This window comes from Lithobates pipiens, unplaced genomic scaffold (genome assembly GCF_037356315.1).
Source record: "Lithobates pipiens isolate NorthernLeopardFrog02 unplaced genomic scaffold, aLitPip1_a1.2 Scaffold_3, whole genome shotgun sequence".
NCBI classification, from domain to species: Eukaryota; Metazoa; Chordata; class Amphibia; order Anura; family Ranidae; genus Lithobates; species Lithobates pipiens.
The window spans coordinates 43855088-43878622 of record NW_027507790.1 but is presented as its reverse complement, the minus strand read 5'-3'; the positions used below and the strand labels follow the sequence as shown (position 1 = coordinate 43878622).

Genomic DNA, 23535 nt, shown 5'->3' with positions numbered 1-23535 from the left:
AAGGTAAGTGAACCAACAATGCACTAGCTTAAAGGAACCTATTTAGAGAATAAAAAACGAACCTTTACAACCCCTTTAAGGCTAAAGCTCATTAGTTATAAGCCCTTTTATGTTTGTGAGTATCCATTTGTTATTTGGTATTTAATACATTTTATGGTGGTAATACACAAGGAGTTGGGCCCTCATGTGTGTTTTTTGCAGTGTTCGGACAAGAGCCCAAACACGCCCAAGTTATTCCCAGCACCCACACGGATGCAAGGGGCAGGGGCTGCCTCTGCAGCCTAGGATTGAGTAAGCATGCACCTGTGCCACTCTGCAGCTCTAGGGAAATGGCTAGGTTTAGCAAAACTGGAAAGTGTCCACTATCTACCCGTTACCTGTCCGTGGTCGATGGGTAGATTGCAAATCACGGGTTGCCAACCCCCGGGTTAGAAGGACCCCTTTACATGAAAGTCATTTGAAAACCTGCCACCTTACATTAGTATGAGTATAGAAGTGCCCCAGTACATTTGTGGTCAATGTAGGAGTGTCCTGTTATATGTATGGTTGGTATAAAAGTTCCCCCTCAGATTGGGGAGGTGTACATGGACCCCTTGCATTGTGGGTCAGAGTGGATAGGTCCCTTTACATTGGTAGTGGGTAGAAAAAGGACACCTTACAATCATGATCTGTAGGGAAGTTACCCTTTCATTGGTGGTCAGTATGAGAATAAGCCTATAATAAAATTGGTTATCAGTGAAAAGAATGCCCTTTACAATGGTAGTCAGTGGGAAAAATGCCCCTTATAATATTAGTCAGTCAGTCAATCCCATGCTACTATCGAGTAAATGATAAATCTATCACTGCTTATTGCTCAAGGGACCATTAGCAACTTTTTGAATAACCCTGGTTAAGAAAGACTGCTCTGATCTGCAGAGTATTGGTAAGTACTAGATGTTGGCTTTGTGTAACCAGGCATCAAGCACTTCTGGAGAGGTCAGGAACGACAAACTCTTTTGCTGTAGTGAAAACATTTTCTTTACGGTTTTGGCTAACTTGGTTTGAAGAATTAGTTGAGTCCTGAGAATGTGTATACACCTTTAGTACTGTTTAATGTGTTTGTGGCATTAGCAATAGGACATCCTTTTTTTTTATATTGGTTTCCACGGGCTGCATCTCAGTTCCTTTTTTTTTAAATGTTAGGTTGGTCAGCTTTTATTTACTTTAAATTGCAGAAATATACAAATTAGATTTTTCTGTCGCTACGATCCTGGCAATTAAAAAAAGATTACTTATTTGATATTTATCAAGGGGGTATACCCTTGACTATGGTTTTGAAAACAGTCTGAAGGTCATAAATGTCTATTTTCTTTTCACCTATAAAATGCTCATATTCTTTAGTGAGGTTCTGGGAACAGAGGAACTGTGGCCCCTGATGATGTCAATGTGTGGTTTCACTGATCTCCTGCAGTTGATAGTAATGCGTTTTTATCCAGAGACCCCTGCACACCTGTTGTTAGTGAAGAGAGACCAGGAGCGCTGTAAGAGAGGTAAATTCCACCAAAAAAAAAACAACTGCAAGATAAAATCTAAAGCATGATAAGAATCTGTTAGAAATTACAACATATCAACAATTGGAAAGAGAAAAGTATAGTAAGTAGAAAAAAGTCAACACTATAACATGTAGAGGAATGAAAATGAAAAGTAGTGAAAAAAGTAAAGAGCTGCTGCATATGCATTTTTGTCGTCTTATTCCAAAAATATGGTATTCGTTTTGATGAGCACAACAATTATTGAAATGTTTTAATGGCAGTTAAAACAGATATTTAAAAATGATATATTATTCTAAAAGAAAGTAGATTGTGATATTACACAGGAACATCTAGAGCAGGGATATGCAATTAGTGGACCTCGAGCTGTTGCAGAACTACTAGTCCCATGAGGCATAGCAAGACTGACAGCCACAAGCATGACACCCAGAGGCAGAGGCATGATGGGAATTGTAGTTTTGCAACCACTGGAGGTCCACTAATTGCATATCCCTGATGTAGAGGTACAGTCTGCAATCATAATCTTTATCATTTTGAATAGTCCAGTGCACCCTGACCATACACTGTCTCTCCCTGGGTTCTGTAAATGGCAACAAAATCCAAAATAGAAATTAAACTTTACATTTTATACATTCCACTTCCTTGTGTTGCAAAGTTTGCTTTAAAAGCTATAGGAAGCAGTGTTTATATCTATAAATCCTACTGCAACTTTTTCTGTGGGGAGATCCACATGGCTCTAATAATCCCTGAGATGAAGAAAACACCATTCCCTTGTAGGTTTTTCTCTTCACGTCATCACTACATGTTCTGATTCATAAAGAGATAGATGAAACCTGAAATCCAATGCTTCCCTGGAAATATGAACCTCTACCGGACAATGCTGGACATACAATAGTTATATGATCTTCAACACCAAAAGGGGGAAAAAAAAGCAAAATAAAACCCTTTGTACTGTAGCAATGATGAATTCATGTAAACCCCTTCCTTCATCTCCCTAGAGCAGATGTGGTAAACTTGTAGAATATACAAGTACAGCTCCCGACAAGTCTAGAGAACCTCCCAATAGTTTAGATTACATAGTAAAAGCAACTTTCACCCAAAACATTTAAAGTGGTCATAAATCCTCACATATACCCAGTGAAATGAACAGCCTCAGATGATACACAGAGATTAAACAAATCCTCTTACATAAGTTTTATTTGTTTATCTGCAGTTTTTTCTTGTCTGCACCCCTTCCAAAGTGCATAATTGTGATAAAAACCTTCTGCATCTGTAGAGAAGTACAGAGGAGGGGGTGGAGAGCTGTAGTTACAGCTCTTATACACTGTGTGAGAGCTTATTATAGGAAAGGGACACACCCTCCCTCCACATAGGCAGAGGAAAGAAAGAATATGATCTGTATTCTGAATAGATAAGTTGTGTGGTTATCTCCCTCCCCGTCACAAATTTTATCTCATGCGTAGGAAAACTTCTCAGAAGTGAGACATACTGATAACAGAGGAACGAAGCACCAGAGAGAAATTACACATAGAACTTTGGAGAGAGACAAGTAAACACTACAGATATATATGCTTAGTTCAAATTTCATGACTGGGGTTTACAACCACTTTAACATATTTGGTGTGACCCTAGATGGTTTTATGTAAAGTGTAAGCTCTCTGTTTTATAAAAAACTAAAATGTGAACTAACACTGTACACCTTCCCCACCCCTGGTCCCGCTGTGCTTTCCTCTGTGAATGCTGAGCTGTTATTGCCCACACAGCTGGTGCAGTGGTCCGCTGGATACTTGGCTGCCTATCCTGCTCCTCACTGACAGGAGCGACTGCAGTGTCGCTCCTGTAGGAAGGAGCAGGGGCCGATATAGCTGCAAGAGGTAACATTCTGCTCTCTCCTGCCTCCAGCCTGCTGTGGCTGAAAGAGAGCGGGCACCGAGAGTGAGAACTTACCTTAATCTCAGTGTAGCACCACTGCAAAGTGAGGACAGACTGCCCTTCTTCCTGTCTCTTTGTCATGTGCAATATCACAGGACCAGAGAGGAGAAGTAGGAGATGTCGCCTTCATTCCCCATGAGCGTTGTTCTTAGACTGCTGCTATGTGATCTGTGAGTACACGAAGGGGGAGACAACGGAGCCTCTGACCTCCCTTCTCCTCCCCTGAAACCCCCAGACCCACCTCCCGCCCTTAGGGCTCATTTACACCTGCAGTAACCATCTAAAGAACTATCTGCTATGGATCACTTTATAGAGGGTGCTTGACAGGCGGTGAGGACGTGTTGTGTCACTTGCTTATCACCTGTTTTAATGCCTAAATCCTGCACCACTGCGCTGGAACTGCGTACATGCATGCATACGGTTTTGAAGTAGCGGTCCTATTCACTTGGATAGGTCAAGTTCAGTGGGCAGTACTGCCTATCGAATATGTGTGGCCAGATGCATGAATCATTAGAAAAGGAGTTTATTATAAACAAAATTAGTATATACAAGGAAATACTAAGGCCGCGTACACACGGGCGGATTGTCTGCCCAACTAAGTTCGTCAGACAATCCGACAGACAGTCCGTCCAAATTTTGAATGAACGGACTTGACAACACACGATGAACAGACAGTCCGCTGAAAACTTGCGTGATGACGTGTACAGCACGTACGACGGGACTAGAAAAACAACGTCTAATACACTGCAATCCAACCTTCGGCCGTGTAAATCCTTTCTGAGCATGCGCTATACTTAGTCCGTCCAACTTGCCTACACACGAGCGGACTGTCCGCTGAAACCAAGTTTGGACGGACAAAACCAAGTTTGGACGGACAAAATTACGGAAATTCCGAAAGACAAAGTCCGTCAGACTGTCCGCTGAAAAAGTCAGCTGAAGCCCACACACGAGCGGATTGTCCGCTGAAACACGGTTCAGCGGACTAAGTTGGGCAGACAATCCGCCCGTGTGTACGCGGCCTAAGTATGCGTACATATGAATAAAAAGCAATGTTAAACACTTGGTAGATTTATATGAGGTGTCATCCACACAAGGGATACTCAAATAATTGGCTAACGCGTTTCAAGGATTTTCTTCTTCATCAGAGCCTTAAAAAGCCAAATCTAATTTGTGTATTAAAATGTATAAAAATAGATATAGGAGGCTGGATGGATAGTATAACTCTACATAGTTGGTATAGCTTTGCGGGTGTATTTTCCTTCACTGTAGGGATTATCCTTCTGCATCACATCGCTCTCAGCGCCGTAGGAAGGGCACCAGCGCAAGAGGATATCTTTTTTGTTTATGCCTATCCAATGTGACAGAGGGATACATTTGCCGCACATGTGTATACCCCCATAGGGTTTTCTTTGCATCTTGGAGGGTGGTTGGGAAGTGATAAAAACGTGGTTCATCTACCTGTTTGTAATGCATACTGCTGCAGCACAGTGGGTCAACATTGTCAGGGTTAAAACAGGCTGTGAGGCCTGTCAAATACCCTTTGAAAAGTGATCCACTGTGAACAACTTTTCAAAGGGGCAGAAATGATAGCCACACAAACCCTTAGAGCCCTTTCAGCCCCCTTAATCCCTCAAAGCCCCCCTCTTTAGTACACCCCTTGGTACTCACCTCTCCTACCCTCCTTCATGCCACTGACGTAGATGTCTATCGGTAAAGTGACCAAGTGATCTTTTTTACATAAACCAATAATCTGACAATTTTTTTGTTAAATCGTGAGTGGTGACAGGTTCACATTAAACAAAGTAAAAAAAGGGCTCATAAAAGAAGCTTAGTCATTAAAGGCTGGGAGAATAAATATAACGAAAGACTAGTAAACCAAACTGTCATTGATTGTTATAAAAATGCCCTACTCATTTGTTTTTTGCCTTTATTTTCTTAGTTATGCACAGGATGTGGAAACACTGAGACCAAAATTATAAAAATATGTTACTCATTTTTTGTCAATCTTCTTTTTCTTAGCAATGCATAGGATATGGGGACATGGAGACTACCAATTAGAACTAGATCACATACTGGCAGAGGGGGAGATGCGAAAGAACACCAAGAACATGACTGTGCTAGAAGTTATAAAGGAACCATCTATGCGCTGGCAGCTCTATGCTATAGTCACCATCACAATCACCCTTCAGTTGTCGGGCATCACTGCAGTTGAGTGATTACTTTAAATGTTAAGCAGATTCATGTACTAAATAAATAGGGATCATTTCTTATGATAACACATAATAGAACTAAGTTACAAAAATGATTTAACAAAGAAAAATTGTATCTAAGGCTCAAGATAAAACATTGTTGTCATTGTGTTCAAGCAATTCTCATACTTGAGATTGACTTTTTCTAAACCTCTTCTGCCAAGCTAGTTGTAGTTAATCACATGGTTCGACTTTTATTGCAACTTTGGTCCAGAGAATGTAAAGTCAGATCAAAGTCAGACCAAAAGTTGCATCAAAGTCCTGCTGGAAACAGTGCAACTTTGGCTCATGTGTCTTTTGATGCATTTTGCAGAAATGCAGGGAATTTTTTCAATATAGGTTCCTATGGAACACATTCACATCAATGCATTTTTGTGCCTCTGCGTTTTTAGAAAGGGTCAGGGTCTTTTTTCCCCACAAAATGCAGCCTTATGCATGTAATAGACTTTAATGGACCCCCATCCAAAACACAAGTACTGTGTTTTTAGCATGTTTTTACCGCGATTTACATTTTTTACACTGTAGATAGCTGGTTGCTAAGAAGGGGGCTGAGAAGCGGGCCGTCGTGTCCTTAAGAACCGATGAGTCAAAATCGGGAAAAAAACAGTGTGGGGGTCCCCTCCCCAGGTCTATACCAGCCTCTTGGGTCTAGTATGGATTCAGAGGGGACCCCCCCATGCCAAAATTGAAAAAATAATGGCTTGGGGTCCCCCCAAAATCCATACCAGATCCTTATCCTAGCATGCAGCTAGGCAGGTTAAGGAAAGGGAGGGGACAAGCTAGTGCCCCCCACCCTTGAACCATACCAGACCATCCCTAAGCACCTTGTCTCCATGTTGTTGCGGACAAGGGCCTCTTCCCGACAACCCTGGCCATTGGTTGTCGGGGTCTGTGGGTGGGGGGGGCTTATCTGAGTCTGAAAGCTCCCTTTAATCCTGGCCCCCCCCCCTATGTGAATGGGTATCAGTTACATCGTACCCCTGCCCATTCACCAAAAAGAAATGTCTTCTTCTTTCCTGCTTCTTCCTCCTCCAGCTTCTTCCTCTGGTCTTCTCCTTCTTCCTCCGGTCTTCTCCTTCTCCTGCTTCTATGTTCTTCTTCCTCCCCCGTCGCTCCCGCCACCGACCATCCTCTGATGCTGCATCCCGCTGATTTGTTCTTGCCGATGTCAAGCATTTTTTAGTTAACTATGGGGTGTGGCCATCGGATGAAGTCATCCGGAGGCCCCCTCGTGATGTCACGGACACATCATGCCTCAGGTGGTATAGTGACAATGGGATGGTGCCTCCAGATGACATCATCTGATGGCCACGCCCCATAATTATCTAAGAAATGCTTGATATCGGTGTGGACAAATTAGCGGGATGCAGCATCAGAGGAAGGTCGTCAGCGGGAGTGGTGGCGGAGGAAGAAGAACACTGGACAAAGAAGACAGGAGAAAGAAGAAGACCAGAAAAAGAAGCGGGAGAAGGAGAAGATCAGGGGAAGTAGGAGAAGACTGGAGGAAGAAGCAGGAGAAGCCCGGAGGAGGAAGAAGAAGACATTTTTTTTTATAAAGGACTAAGTCTATTGTCACACTACACTAGTTTTTTTGGTGAATGGGTAGGGATACAATGTACCCCTACCCATTCACATAGGGGGAGGCCGGGATACAGGGGCCCCCTTGTTAAAGGAGGCTTCCAGATTCCGATAAGCACCTTACCCGCAGACCCCAACAACCAATGGCCAGGGTTGTCGGGAAGAGGCCCTTGTCCCCATCAACTTTGGGGTGCACCCACCCCCACATGTTGAGGGCATGCAGTCTGGTATGGTTCAGGAGTGGGGGGCGCTCGCTCGTCCCTCCCTTTTCTGACCTTCTGGGCTGCATGCTCGGATAAGGGTCTGGTATGGATTTTGGGGGGACCCCACAGCATTTATTTTTTTACATTTTGGCATGGGGGGTCCCTTCCGAATCCATACTAGACACAGGGGCCTGGTATGAACCTGTGGGGGGTTTTTTTTTCACGTTTTTGTTTTAGCCGGCAAATTCTTTTTTCTTTACATTCAGCTGTCAGCGGGATAGCCCACTGACAGCCGATGACTCGTCGGTTGTTAAGGTTGCGGCAGCCTGGCTTTCCGGCACCCTGCTTAGCAACCAGCTATATAGAGTGTAAAAAAATGCAAATTGTGGCAAAAGCGTGGCAAAAGCATGGTAAAAGCGCAGTAAAAACTCCAAAAACGCACCAAGCACTGCAAAAACGCTCAAAAGCAACATGCATAGATGTGAATTGAGCCTTAGGAGACGCCCTAATGTAAAAGGAGCCTAACACCCCTTTCACACCAGGGCATTTTGCAGGTGCTATAGCATTAGAAATAACGCCTGCAATCCGCCCTAAAGAAGCTGCACCACTGTGTGTAGAGGCTTGCTTTCACACTACAGTGGTGCGCTGGCAGGACGTCAGAAAAAAGTCCTGCCAGCAGCTTCTTTGGAGCGGTGAAGGAGCGGTGTGTTTACCGCTCCTCCACCGCTGCTCCCCATTGAAATCAATGGGGCAGCGCTGTAATACTGTTTTAACCCTTTTGCGGCCGCTGGCGGGGGGTAAAAGCCGGGTATTATGTAATGAAGGCTAGGAATTAGAAATAGACTTTGACAGTGAATTTGTCTTTTTATACTTTGTAGCACCTCCAACTTAGGCTGGCTATAGATGAATCGAAATTTGGCCCGCAGGGACATTTGGGAAATTTGAATCCATCTATAGTTGTTCCAGCTCAACGGAAGTTAATCTAACGATCGACTTCTGTCAATTGAGACTGGTAGAAAACTTTCATGTGCAGTGGCTGCAGCCAGTTGCAGTCAGTTGCAGTGCCGATCAGTGTATTGTGCAGCAGGAAGGATTTCTCTATTTACCTTGCTTGTGTAGATGGGGAAATTAGTTGTTTTTTTCTTTCTGATCGAAAGAAACACTGACATTTTTTGTTTAACATATATTGATTTGTAAAAGAACTATTCATCAGTTGGAGAGCATATTTTACATACTTATAGTGCAGGGGTGTCCAACCTTTGCTAAACTGGAAGAGGAGTTGTCTTGGGCCACACATAAAATACACTAACAATAAGGATAGCTGATGAGCAAAAATAGTTGGTCAGATCACAAGTTAACGATCACTGATATAGATAATGTACCACTTGATAGTGACATGCTAGTTTGTAATATTTTTTATTATAAAAGAGGGTAACATAAAACTAGTTCAATATTTGACACTGTTTTTGATAAACTAGCCCATCAATATCTGCTTTGATGGATGTAGTAGCAATTCTCAATGAATTCTCAAGGTACTCATCAGATATTTTGATTCTGATTTTGCCCTTTCGTGCTTCATCCTAGAAAATAGTTGCTCACAAATATAGGTGCTGCCGAAAAATGATGGCATGAATAAGATGTGATTGTGAAGAGTTTGATATTTTTCTTTGGGAAAATAAAACTTATAAAAGTCCAGTAAAGAGATACTGTCAATTTTTTCTTCAGCTGCATGCGTTTGCTAAGTGTAAATACGATTTTACAAAAAATTACCCCCCCCCCCAAAAAAAATCAACATTTTGAACACGAATTTGTGTTGGGGCGCATTCATAGCCACCTTGGGCTACATGCAGAGCCTGTAGGCCGCAATTTTGGACACCCCTGTTGTAGTGTTACAACAGCAGACCATGTAACAGTATTATCCTATATAGTATACAGATAAGAGGTGCTAGAGTATTGCAGTGATTGAAAATATTGGTGAAACTGGCATGGTGACCAAAGTGAAATGTTTATGTTCTTCAGCTTCTGTACATTGATATTGAGTTCCAAGAAGATTTCATATGTGTACCACCTTGCACATTTAATACTCTTGTGTTTCCCACACTGATTAACACAACAACAATCTTGTTTTATTATGGATGTAATGTTCTAATTAATTAGACATTTTTCAGATTTTCTTTTATGCAAGAAGTGTATTTCTCAGTGCTGGACTGCCTAAGGAAAAGATCCCCTATATTTCCCTGGGAATGGGAAGCTTTGAACTGCTGGCTGTCATGTTATGTGTGAGTAGTTTTATTAAAAAAATAAAGGTTCAGACTCTGTCCCGTACCGGGAGGAGCGGTTGTCAATATCTTCTTTCCATTTCTTCTCATTTACCTTATTATTCTGCTTCTTTTCTTTCCATTTCCCTCTACTCATTATGCACTTAATTTTTCATGATGTTTGGATTATAGATCATCCTCTTTATATTGTCCCATATGTTGGTTTCTGTTACCTAAAGATGCTTTTTAGTGCATCTGTCCTCTTTGGTTGCAGGACGGGATTTATTCCTTCTCGACTTTCATGCCCTGTACACATGGTCGGACTTTCCAACGGAAAATGTGCGATCGGACTGTGTTGTCAGAAATTTCGATCATGTGTGGGCTCTATCAGACTTTTTCCATCGGAATTTCCGACACATAAAATTTGAGATCTGGATCTAAAATTTTCAGACAACAAAATCCGATCCTTTAAATTCCGATCGTGTGTAGACAATTCCGACACGCAAACTGCCACGCGTGTTCAGAATAAATTACAAGGCGCAAGCTATTGGCTACTGGCCTTTTTATAGTCCAGTCATACGTGTTTTATATCACCTCATTCTAAACTATCGGATTTTCCGACAACTTTGTGTATGCAAGACAAGTTTGGGCCAAAATCCGTCTGACGGATTTTGTCGTAGGAATGTCCGACCGTGTGAACTGGGCATAATACTGATGCTGTGTATACACGATCTGAGTTTTCATCAGCCAAGGTCCGATGGAACGAATCCGCCAGACAATTCCATCGTGTGTGGGCTTCATCGGACCTTTGCTGTCTAAAAATCAGACGGACTTTAGATTTAGAACATGTTTCAAATCTTTCCGATGGACTCGAGTCCGGTCGAAAAATCGTCTGCATGCTAGTCCGACGGATGAAAACCGGATGAAAACCGACGCTAGGGCAGCTACTGGCTATGAACTTCCTTATTCTAGTCCGGTCGTATGCCATCATGTTCGAATCCATCTGACTTTGGAGCGATTGTGTGTGGCCAAGTCTGTACATTCGGAAAGTCCGTCGGAACTCCTCTGAAAAGTCAGTCGGGAAGACCGTCGGACCTAGTCTGCTGGAAAAGTCGGGTTGTGTGTACACGGCATTAGTCCATGGTCAAGGACATCTGATGTCTTCCCATTATATTGTTTTTTTTTTCTCTATTGTATGTGTATGACACACTGTTGCCAGCTATATGCAATTTGTTACTTATTGTGACCCATTCTGATCTTTGATCCAAACAAATGTATGCACTTTATTGTATTAAAATAATAAAAAATAAAAAAATATTGCTAACAAACAAAATAAACAACCAAACAAATAAATAAATGTCACCTACCAAAAAGTGGATGCCATCTGTGCCTTTCCCTTTGTATTTTGTAGCAACTTAGCACATATAAGATTGATTAATATCTTAGAGCCACTGTGTGACATAGCTTTATAAGATTAGCATTAAGACTATGCACATTAAATGCATACTGTAAATGGCACAGGTGAGTGCTGCCTATTTCATTAGGGTGTGCACCCCAAAGCTCAAACACACATGCCTTTCTTTGCAGCCACAGCTGCACTGGGCAGTGAATATATGGGAAGTGCTGTGTGCTGAGTGGCTTCCTGCTCATTCACAAACAGAAGCATAGTAAACACAGTTTACTATGCTTTAGTTATGATTGCTGAGTGGCTTCCTGCTCATTCACAAACAGAAGCATAGTGAACACAGTTTACTATGCTTTAGTTATGAATGGACACAGTGAGCGAGTGTGTTCACTGTTTACTTAGAAAAGGAACTATTTACTTGCTTCTTCCCCTGCTCTCTATCCTGAAACATCAGCCGGGGGGAGAGGAGGGAAGCCAGCAGCACTCCAGGATGGGGGGCCAATGGGGGGGCCCCGGAAAGTAGGGGGGATCGGCAAGGCACTAACCGATTAGGGTGTGCTCAGGTACACCTGGCCCACCCCTATGGTAGATGGGAAAAATGAAATGACCCATGGGAATAGTTACAAGAAATATCATTCTAAAGTGCAATGCTTCTCCAGAATGATCCAAAGTGATAGTTTTATTGAATACACCGTGGATTATATAAGTGCATGGTACTATTGCACTGATAGTGCTAGCATCTGTTTTGCATTTTTTTAATACTCGTTCGAGTTTTTGATCATATTTTTTGGTGATGCCAAATCTTTTTTAAATTACTCTCCTTATCATGATTGCAATCACATTTGAGTTACAGTAAATTAATTTCCATCCATTTTTTTCTTTTTTGCGTGTACGTAAAGATGGGTTTATAGCAAAGATGCTATAAACCCACAGAAATGTTCCAGTTTTTTCCATTAGTTTTTCTTCTTTTAAATCCATGCATAGATCATGTTTGTACACCAACTTTGTAAACTAATGTGTATTTAATTGTTTTTTATTTATTGATATTCATATTGATTTACATATTCATATGAACATTTTTACTCAATACATAATTGATTTCAGGTGCATATTCAGTTTACAAAGCATTCTGGCCTTTTTATCAAGAAAGCCCAACATGATTTTTACTAATCTTGGAGAGAGTTGGATGTTGTGACACTCCACCTTCTCCTTCCCCTTTGACTCTTTCAGCTTTTTAGAGCCCAACTTCTGTAAGAAAGAGCCTACAGAGAACACACAGGGTTTGCACAGAGCCTGCCACCTTCTGGCAATATGGGGATGAATATAAAAAATATTCATGGGCAATAATATTCTACTTTACTCATTTAAAATCAAATAGACAAAAAATATATATTACATCAGCGACCGAGCCTGTGATGATAAAGAAGAAAAACAGATTGCAGGCAAATTTGAACCATGTATGAGCAAATTTGAATGCAGGCCTTTTTGACAATAAATTATCACAGATCTGTGATATCAACTAATATCAACCGATATCAACAAAGGCAGACCGTTTGCATTGTAACAAGTGTACTAACCCCCCCCCCCCCCCCTTTTATTTATAATCTCATTACAATACATGGTTTATCTACACTGAGTTTTGTTCACAATAATTTGGCCAGTTATACTTGATGTGTCTTTTGTACTTGATGTTATCATCTGTCTTTTCCTATTAGAGTATACTGATAGAGCATTGTGGAAGAAAAACTATTTTGCTGGGAAGCTATGGCTTGATGGCAACCATGCTAGCCCTACTCACAGTCACTTTGTCCTTTCAGGTAAAGAGACACCCTGATGTAAATTGTATTATGCAGATATCTCCTTTTCATTAGAATTTACAGGAAATGACAAAGGGCAACACATTTACACAACTTTTTTTATATATTCTTCCAGGATTGGGCTTACTGGATGCCATATTGCAGTGTATTGTTCATTTTCTTGTTCATCTTTTTCTTTGGTGTTGGTCCAGGTATTGTATGTACAGTTTTATCTAAATTTTAACTACATAATGGGTGCAGTTTCTTGATAGTGACATGCTAGTTTGTAGAATCTAAGGAGGTGGCAGGACCTTTGGCATTTTTACTCGACTAACTGGTCTGGAAAGGGTTCCCCAGTTTTTGCTATACCGTATATACTCGAGTATAGGCCGACCCGAATATAAGCCGAGGCCCCCAATTTACCCCCAAAAAAACTGGCAAACTTATTGACTCGTGTATAAGCCGAGGGTGAGACATGCCTGTCCATCCCTGTGTGTGTGTCCGTCCATCCCTGTGTGTCCGTCCATCCCTGTGTGTCCGTCCATCCCTGTGTGTCCGTCCATCCCTGTGTGTCCGTCCATCCATCCCTGTGTGTGTGTGTGTCCATCCATCCATCCATCCCTGTGTGTGTGTGTCTCCATCCATCCATCCATCCATCCCTGTGTGTGTGTGTCTCCATCCATCCATCCATCCATCCCTGTGTGTGTGTGTCTCCATCCATCCATCCATCCATCCCTGTGTGTGTCTCCATCCATGTGTGTGTGTGTGTGTGTGTGTGTGTGTGTGTGTGTGTGTGTGTGTGTGTGTGTGTGTGTGTGTCCAGCCTACCTTTGTCCCGAGCCTCCGTCCCGTGCCTTGCCTCCTTGCCTCCGTCCCGTGCCGTGCCGTGCCTCCTTGCATCCGTCCCGTGTCGTGCCTTGCCTTGCCCCCGTCCCGTCCCGTCCCGTGCCGTGCCGTGCCTTGCCTTGCCTCCGTCCCGTGCCCTCTTCGTCGGCGGCCATTGTAAAGTTCAAAAGCTGCGCCGCCGCCTTCGCCTGTGATAGGCGGAACACTGAATTTCCCAGCAGCCTGTGTTCCGCCTATCACAGACGTCGTATCATCCTCGTCCGTAGTACGAGGATGATACGATGTCCGTGATAGGCGGAACACAGGCTGCTGGGAAATTCAGTGTTCCGCCTATCACAGGCGAAGGCGGAGCCGGAGGCGCGGCTTTTGAATAGAATGGCCGCTGTCTGTCTGCTCGACACGCTGATCGAACGGGCAGACAGCGATGACTCGAGTATAAGCCGAGGGGGGCACTTTCAGCCTCAAAAAAGAGGCTGAAAATCTCGGCTTATACTCGAGTATATACGGTAATTTGTGTCAGTGCAACTGGCAGAACAAGCCTGGAGTGATATTTGGATTGTGGTTCTGGGCGTCTAAAGGGCTATTAGTAGAAGAAGACAATCTGCAACTCCATACATGCTCTTAAATATCTTCAAATGTATTCGTATTCTGTAAAAGACACTTGTGGTACAGCAGATGTTAACACATTTCCTGCGCCCCAACACCTCTAGAGGATTTTCTCACATTCCAGGGTAGTAGCACCTTATTTCTATTTCAAGGTCTAAAGGGCGAGGCTTGATACTTGTGAATTCTTCTTAAAGCAAAACTAAACCCTCTTATTCTTTTTAGCCATATAAGCTGAGATCTTAGCTTCTGTTTGATCTGCAACTGGCGTGGTGCTCCACATGTGATCAGTTATGACACCAGCTATTTGACAGTTTGAGAGTTTTGTTGCAAACACAAGTGAATGTAATGCCGCGTATACACGGTCGAACTGTTTGACGTACTTAGTCCGTCATACAATCCGACGGACAATCCGTCGTACTTTCCACTGAACGGACTTGACCACACACGGATGCACAAACAGTCCGTCGAAAGCTTGCGCGATGACGTGTACAGCACGTACGACGGGACTAGAAATAGGAAGTCCAAGACACAGCAAAGCACCCTTCCGCCGTGTAAATCCTTTCTGGGCATGCGCCATTCTTAGTCCGTCGAACTAGCATACTGACGACCGTATTGTCCGCTGAAACCAAAGTACGACGGACAGATTTTTGGAAAATCCAAAATTCTTAGTACTCCGGACTGCACGCTGAAAAAGTCAGCTGAAGCCCACACACGAGCGGATTGTCCGCTGAAATGTGTTTCAACGGACTAAGTACGTCAAACAGTTCGACCGTGTGTATGCGGCATGACAGTTAGCACTCTGAGCATGCTGAGAATGTAACTGTTTTATGAAATGGTTAAATTGTTGGGTTTAGTTCCGCTTTAATACCCCTGTCATACCACACCGCCCATAGCGTGGGCGGTAAAACGCCGCTATTTATAGCGGCGCTTTACCGCCGGATTTGCGGTGCATTTCGGCCACTAGCAGGGTGCTTTTACCCCCCCCGCTATCGGCCGAGAAAGGTTTAAAACCGCCAGCAATACAAAGCAATAGTGGCGTTTTGCCGGTGGTATTACAGCGCTGCCCCATTGATTTCAATCACCGCTCCTTCACAGCTCCAAAGAAGCTGCTAGCAGGACTTTTCCCTGACGTCCTGCCAGCGCACCGCTGTAGTGTGAAAGCCCTCGGGCTTTCACACTACAAACAATGGTGCAGCTTTTTTAGGGCGGATTGCAGGCGCTATTTCTAACGCTATAGCGCCTGTAAAACGCCCTGGTGTGAAAGGGGTCTAAGAGTTTGGCTTGTGTCCAATCTATATAGAGAAATGTGGTGCAGTTGGTCCACAGGCTAAAAGAGAGAAACACATTCTTGTGACGAATGGGAAAATAATGTGTTGTCTGCACCGGGGAAATTTGTGCCAACCAAATTAAATGTATAATTTAGCTGTTGTGAGAATTTGTACCTGTTGAGGCCATTTCACAGAACACATTGTCAGGTTTCTTCACTAACTCCAGGCACTCATGCCCCAGTCGTTAAACAGAGACATTTTGAGAGCACAGTGCTGAACACCCATTACCCTCCACCAATTCCATATATTTTACTTTGAACTCAGCCCAAGGGCATAACGGGAAGCCACTGAACACCTTGCACACTTGTGGTCCAGGTCCGGCCCTTGAGAAGTTCCATTTAACAATGAGCACTAGAATAGAGACTGGACGAGAGGCAGATCAACCAGGAATTATTCTTCCCCACCTACTGGAACCTCCTTCATCAGCCACCATCGCTTCCGAACTGGTCACTCCTCCTTTTCTATCAGAAATTTTCACACTCACTTCCATTACTCCATAACAGTACACTTCATTCCCCATTAAAAATTACGGCAGGAATATAAACTTCATTCTTCTATATGAGCCTTTCTCAACCTTTTCAACCCAGAGGAATCCTTGATATATTTCTCCAGTCTCTGGAAACCCCTGCTAACAATTAGAATCTACAACTCATGATACATTAGTGTGATGGTCAGTGGGAAGAATGGTCCTTATATCTGTGGCCATTGGGAAGATTTACCTCCTTACAGATAGCTAAAAAGATCAATGGTGTAGTGGGAACTTATACGAGAGACAGAAATGGCCCAAAGCTGAAGGAACCTCAATGCTGAAGGAACCCCTAGCAACCTCTGGAGGAACCATAGGGTTCCACGGAACCCTGGTTGAGAATCACTGTTCTATATAGTGACCTGAAAGGCATTGATGAATAATGTAAATTATTATTTCGATTTAAGTTTAAGGTGTTGTCGTTAGATGACAGACTTTTCATATGTTTCTAGCGCAACATGCTTCAAGAGGTCATTGCTTGTTAACATAGATTTTCTTTCAATAAACAATTGAACATGCAGTACTTCTGAATGTTACAAGAACTGTGACTTTGGCTGTGGCATTTGTGTGCATACCTGTATTCCCATAGGCTAGCTCTAAGTCTCTCTTCCTCCTGTCTCTATCCCTGTGCTTAGGTCCATAAGTTCATGTATCATCCTCCGTTTAGTGAGAACTACATTGTTGCATCTGTGACCTTCCTACTATCTTCCATTGAAAGAGTCTCAGGGAACCACTTCCTCTCCCTTATATACCCCACTATGGAAGTGACCTAACCCAAGCTGAAGCACCACCATCCACAGTTAACCCCAAAATCACCACACGTTTAACCCATGTAGTACACCCCCAGATAGCAAGGAGAACTTGCCACTAATGTGTGGCAGTGTTGAATTGTACAGTGCCTTGCGAAAGTATTCGGCTCCCTTGAACTTTTCAACCTTTTGCCACATTTCAGGCTTCAAACATAAAGATGTAAAATTTTTATTTTTTGTGAAGAATCACCAACAAGTGGGACACAATTGTGAAGTGGAACGAAATCTATTGGATTTTTGAAACTTTTTTAACTAATAAAAAAATGAAAAGTGGGGCGTGCAAAATTATTCGGCCCCCTTGCGTTAATACTTTGTAGAGCCACCTTTGCTGCGATTACAGCTGAAAGTCGCTTGGGGTATGTCTCTATCAGTTTTGCACATCAAGAGACTGAAATTCTTGCCCATTCTTCCTTGCAAAACAGCTCGAGCTCAGTGACGTTGGATGGAGAGTGTTTGTGAACAGCAGTTTTCAGCTCTTTCCACAGATTCTCGATTGGATTCAGGTCTGGACTTTGACTTGGCCATTCTAACACCTGGATACATTTATTTGTGAACCATTCCTTTGTAGAATTTGCTGTACGTTTGGGATCATTGTCTTGTTGGAAGATAAATCTCCGTCCCAGTTTCAGGTCTTTTGCAGACTCCAACAGGTTTTCATCCAGAATGGTCCTGTATTTGGCTGCATCCATCTTCCCCTCAATTTTAACCATCTTCCCTGTCCCTGCTGAAGAAAAGCAGGCCCAAACCATGATGCTGCCACCACCATGTTTGACAGTGGGGATGGTGTGTTGAGGGTGATGAGCTGTGTTGCTTTTATGCCAAACATATCGTTTTGCATTGTGCGCAAAAAGTTCGATTTTGGTTTCATCTGACCAGAGCACCTTCTTCCACATGTTTGGTGTGTCTCCCAGGTGGCTTGTGGCAAACTTTAGATGAGACTTTTTATGGATATCTTTGAGAAATGGCTTTCTTCTTGCCACTCTTCCATAAAGGCCAGATTTGTGCAGTGTACGACTGATTGTTGTCCTATGGACATACTCTCCCACCTCAGCTGTAGTTCTCGGCAGTTCATCCAGAGTGATCATGGGCCTCTTGGCTGCATCTCTGATCAGTCTTCTCCTTGTCTGAGCTGAAAGTTTATAGGGACGTCCAGGTCTTGGTAGATTTGCAGTGGTCTGATACTCCTTCCATTTCAAAATGATCGCTTGCACAGTGCTCCTTGGGATGTTTAAAGCTTGGGAAATCTTTTTGTATCCAAATCCAGCTTTAAACTTCTCCACAACAGTATTACGGACCTGCCTGGTGTGTTCCTTGGTCTTCATGATGCTCTCTGCGCTTTCAACAGAACCCTGAGACTATCACAGAGCAGGTGCATTTATACAGAGACTTGATTACACACAGGTGGATTCTATTTATCACCATCAGTCATTTAGGACAACATTGGATCATTCAGAGATCCTCGTTGAACTTCTGGAGTGAGTTTGCTGCACTGAAAGTAAAGGGGCTGAATAATTTTGCACGCACCACTTTTCAGTTTTTTATTTGCTAAAAAAGTTTAAAATATCCAATAGATTTTGTTCCACTTAACAATTGTGTCCCACTTGTTGGTGATTCTTCACAAAACATAAAAATGTTATATCTTTATGTTTGAAGCCTGAAATGTGGCAAAAGGTTGAAAAGTTCAAGGGGGCCGAATACTTTTGCAAGGCACTGTAAGTCTGTTAACTTGCTGCACATTTTCACTGGCAAGTTGTACACTTGCAGAGCACTTGAAGCACAAGCTCTAGTTGACGCTTTTCCAATTTTTATCAAATCTGCATGGCAAGTCTCTAGCAAGAGAAAAGTTACAATAGGGAGTCTACAGTAAGAGTTCTGCAAGTCTACAGCATGAAAATTCAGCCAGTGATGGCTTTGGTGGGATGACTATAGTTCGACATAATGGAACTAGAATTTGCAGCTGACCTACCAAAAGTTTGCAAAGAAAGTTGTTCTGGAGTCATGCAATGCAGTCTTACTGCAATTGTGCAACAAACTTGTGAAGCCTGGCAAGTCTAGCAATAGATTAGGAAGTCATTTTTAAACATTTTGCTATGTGGGCCTGTCTACAAATAGGTTTAAAATTGTACTTTTATTTGGATCCAGCTAGATCTTTCCAGAGCCCTCACTTAAATTCTTTCAGCCCACTTCACCCAGACAGTGACTGACACCATTGTATTTCCACAGCTGTATTAGTCATTCAACCAAAGAAATTCACCTAAAGTTGAATTCCAAACCAACAGCTAAATACATTCAGTCCTGAGTTTTTCACAAACCCACCACATAGCACAGCACAGGAGATATCATGTTTTTCTCCTGCAGTTGAATAACACAGTCAGGGCTGTCCCTCATTCTCTAAATCACTGGTGTCCAAACTTTATAAACAAAGGGTGGGTGTACTGCCCTTCAGACTGAGCCAAACTGTGGCCAGTGAGTGTAGAAAAGGTTCTGGCCTCAAGGGGAATAAACAATGCCCCATTGTTGGTATTTGAAGGAGAAATATTGCCCCAATGTTGGTATCAGGTGAAGGAATAGTGCACCATCATTGGCATCAGTGGGAAGAACACTATCCTGCCGTTGGTGTAAATGGGAGGAATAGTGCCCTATTGTTGGTATCAGTGACCAAAATGATGCCCCATTGTTGGTGTCAGTGGAAGGAATAGTGCCCCAAGGGCCTGGATAAAGGCAAGCAAAGGGCCACAGTTTGCAGACCACTGCTCTAAATGGATAGTGAAAGAAGGGGCAGCAGACTGATGAGCTCATCTGTCACTATACTCTCTCCTCCTATCAACATGTTATTATTAGTTCATAAGCACTGAAATACTGCAGCAATCCTGCTGCTTCTCCCTCTCACAATATAAGCTGTGCTGTAATAGAAACAGAGCAGCATACATTTGTTTATTTTATACCTGCCTAGAGGTAAAAATGAACACCAGGAATGCTCTCTATGCTAATGCATATCTCATGCAAACATAAAAAGTGCATCCACCTATATAATGTGTGAAACCTCATATTTAAAGTGTTTTTTATAAGTTATAAATAACAAATATGTTATAATTACCTGCCCTGTGTAGTAGTTTTGCACAGAGCAGCCCAGATCCTCCTCTTCTCAGGTCCCTCTTTGGTGGTCCTGGCCCCTCCCTCCTGTTGAGTGGCCCACAGCAAGCAGCTTTCTATGGGGGCACCCATTCCGACAAGGAGCTGCGGCCTGGCCCTGCCCCCTTTCTCTCTTCATTGGCTGACTGACTATGATTGACAGCAGCGGGAGCCAATGGCCAATGAGGAGGGGAATCTTGGGTAACCGAGACACTCCTGCAACATCGCTGGATCTAGATGGGGCTCAGGTAAGTATTAGAGGGGCTGCTGCACACAGAAGGGTTTTAATGTTAATCCATAGAATGCAGTAAGATAAAATAACGTTCTACCTTTACAACCACTTTAAGTATCATCTTTATACGTAAAAAAGAAAAACAAAATCCATATGGTAAATCCCCTATTAATAAAAAAAAAAGTCAAACAGTCCTTTTCCACCGTGTGTTTTCTCATACATTAGTAATCAACATTTCTTTCTCACAGTGTTTCTTGTGTATGTAACACATACCCAGCTTCAAAACAAACATGCATATCTCAAACCTGTAGGGTTGCTGGGGAATTGAAGGAGTTCGCTGACTGGACAAAGTAAAGATTGTGACCTCACCGCTCCTCCTCTCCACTTTGTCTAGTCAGAGAGTGACTTGTATTCATAGAAAAGAATTCAAGGCATTCTATGAATATTAGCAGTGCCGAATTAGTGACATTCTGTGGTCAGTGTGCAGAGGGGAAGTAGCTTGGCACAGGACCTGGTGGTTTGCAGTTATCACAGTAGTAGCACAGCGATTGTCAGCTTCCCTAGCAGCCCATCAGCTATGAGATATACATGCTTACTTTGCCAAGCTGGACCAATGTAAGTATGCAATAAAGATCATTCCTGGACTTAGACATTATAGTATACCTGTTATTAGAGAAAGATAAGGGCTGGCACCATTGGTCTCCTTTAAAAAATGCTAGATATCTGGCTGTGTCTGGTTTCGTATCTCTGGTTCATGGACCTGGAACACTCATGTAGCCAATGAAAACATGACTAGTGTAGTCTGAATGTTCCCCTTATATTATTCCTTACCCATACCTTCCCCTATTAGAAACGAGACCACACCATAGGTTGGAGTAAACTGGCCACAACAGCCTTTATTAAACATAACTCAAAATTCACTCCAATAACTTGTAAATATGAAAATATATAAATATATATAAATATATAAATATAAATAACTTTATTAACATTAAACCACATTAAATAACATTAACTGCCCATTCTGGTGATCTCTGACGGTGACCCCACTTAAGCCAATACCAAATCACTGCGGTACACCAGACCAACTTCCCAAAGGCCTCCACCTGTGACCGGTCGGAGACAACTTCCGCCAGTGAACATAACCGTATTCCCTCCAACGTTCAGGAATACCCAGAGGGGCCGATCGTTAGATGAGCCCCCCACACCCTCAGATCCCTTCTGAGTACCTGTCTACCGTCAGAAACCACCAGAAAACACACCGCCACAGCCCGAAAGGGTGACCCCCTCAACCTTGAGGGCCACCCCCCACCCGAAGAGCTTTTTGTATCCCCTCCTGTAAGCCCAAGGACCAAAGGTCAATCCCCACATCCGATAGGTGAACGCCATCCTGCCGAAGATAAAGACCCACATTCACCTCCAACTCCCGATGTCGAACCACAATGCCCCCGTTCTGCACCACAAACCGCCCAACCACCTTATTCACCCTTATCCTAGTTTTTTCAATGCTGGCTAAAGACCTAGCCCACCGCCACACCGTTCTGGCCACAATGTCCGACCACACCAAAATGGTGCCCGGGAAAAGGACTCGCAGGCGCAACACGTCCGCCTTAATGTCCACCAAAATATCCTTAACCTTTCGAACGCCCAGGTCGTTGCCCCCAGCATGAACAACCAGCACATCCGGGGGCCTGTCTCTCAAAGCAAAGCGCTCCACCTCCCTCATAACACGCTCCCACCGCATGCCCGGGAACCCCAACCACTTCACCCTAGCCACCCGCCTGGGGATACCCAATTGCCTGCCTGCTGGTAGAGAATCACCTCTCCTGGCCCCCCAGCACACGTACGAATGCCCCAGGATCCAAACGAGGCGTGGAGAACCTCCATCTGGAATAAAAACAAAAGAAATAACACAACAACCAACGTAATGTTACAATCACAGTACTCCCCCCCAGAAATCCCAACAACAATCAACACCCCCAGCCGCACCCCAAATTACCCCAGTATCAACTGCGGCCGGACATAGGACCGGAACCTCCGGGACTCCCCCCTACCAATCCGGCGAACTACCGCCTCCCCCAGCCCACATCGTGCAGCTTCTGTTGCCGCCCCGATCCGGAAAGAGTGTGACGCGTATTCCCGCTCATCCAAACCCACCGCTCTCAGGCATTGCCGAAAAACCGACACAAACTGAAAGCGGGATAGAAAAGAGCCCTCCGCATGCACCAAAAAGGGGCCCGCCCCCGCAGGCCGCACCGCCCGGAAGGCCCGTACCGCCGCCGCCGGGCACACAGCCGAGCCCGGAAGGGCGAGCAGCGTAATCGCCACTCCTTTGCCCCGTTGATCAGTCTTGGACCTACGCAACCGTATACTCACCCGATCCGCGACCACCTGCACATCCTGATCCAACAAACCCCCAGCCACCCGTTTCGAGCGACACACCAACTCCCCTATCCTAAACGCCACATAAAACGCCAACGAAAAAGCTGCCGTAAACAGAACGGTCTCGTAAGCAGACGAGCAAACGTCCACCAGCCGAGAACAAATTGCCACCAAATTGTCAAACGACACCGGCCGGCGCGCATCCCGACCCCTCCGATCTTTCCTGTACCCCTTCAACGTTTGCCGCACCCAAAAATCCTTCGTCCCGTCCGGCTCCCCCCACATCTTAAACAAAAAGGCCAACCCTGCCAGCTTCCGCTCAATAGACGCAGGCGACAGTCCCATCTCTATGTTCCGGGCCACCCAGTACAGTACCACCCAGCGCTGGTCGGAGCCCCGACCAGTTACGCCAACCTCCCGCAGTAATGCCCACCATTCCGCCCACACCCTAGAATAAGCGGACCATGTAGCCTCACTCAATGACCTCTTCAACCAACCTGCGGCGATTCCAAGGGCAGCTCCCACATCCACCCGGGGCAGGGTGCCCCCGACTGCTCCGCTCCCGGCGCCAGCTGCCGGAACTTGTCCCACTGAAAACGAGAGAGCGAGTCAGCCAAGGAATTCTCCACCCCAGGTATGTGTACTGCATAAACGTAAACATTGAGCCGCAAACATCGAAAAACCAGCTGCCGTAGCAGCCGGATGACCGGGGGCGAGGAAGCAG

General features: G+C 44.0%; 1 protein-coding gene across 1 annotated transcript in view; it reads left to right on the top strand.

The window, feature by feature from the left end:
- The window catches only part of LOC143940336 (solute carrier family 2, facilitated glucose transporter member 9-like), a 59379-nt gene that overhangs the window by 26047 nt on the left and 9797 nt on the right, over positions 1-23535 (top strand). The window contains exons 6-10 of the mRNA XM_077461586.1: positions 1381-1529; positions 5481-5668; positions 9660-9770; positions 12870-12971; positions 13087-13162. Coding sequence (XP_077317712.1) covers positions 1381-1529; positions 5481-5668; positions 9660-9770; positions 12870-12971; positions 13087-13162 — 626 coding nt within the window. The remainder of the gene's footprint in view (positions 1-1380; positions 1530-5480; positions 5669-9659; positions 9771-12869; positions 12972-13086; positions 13163-23535) is intronic.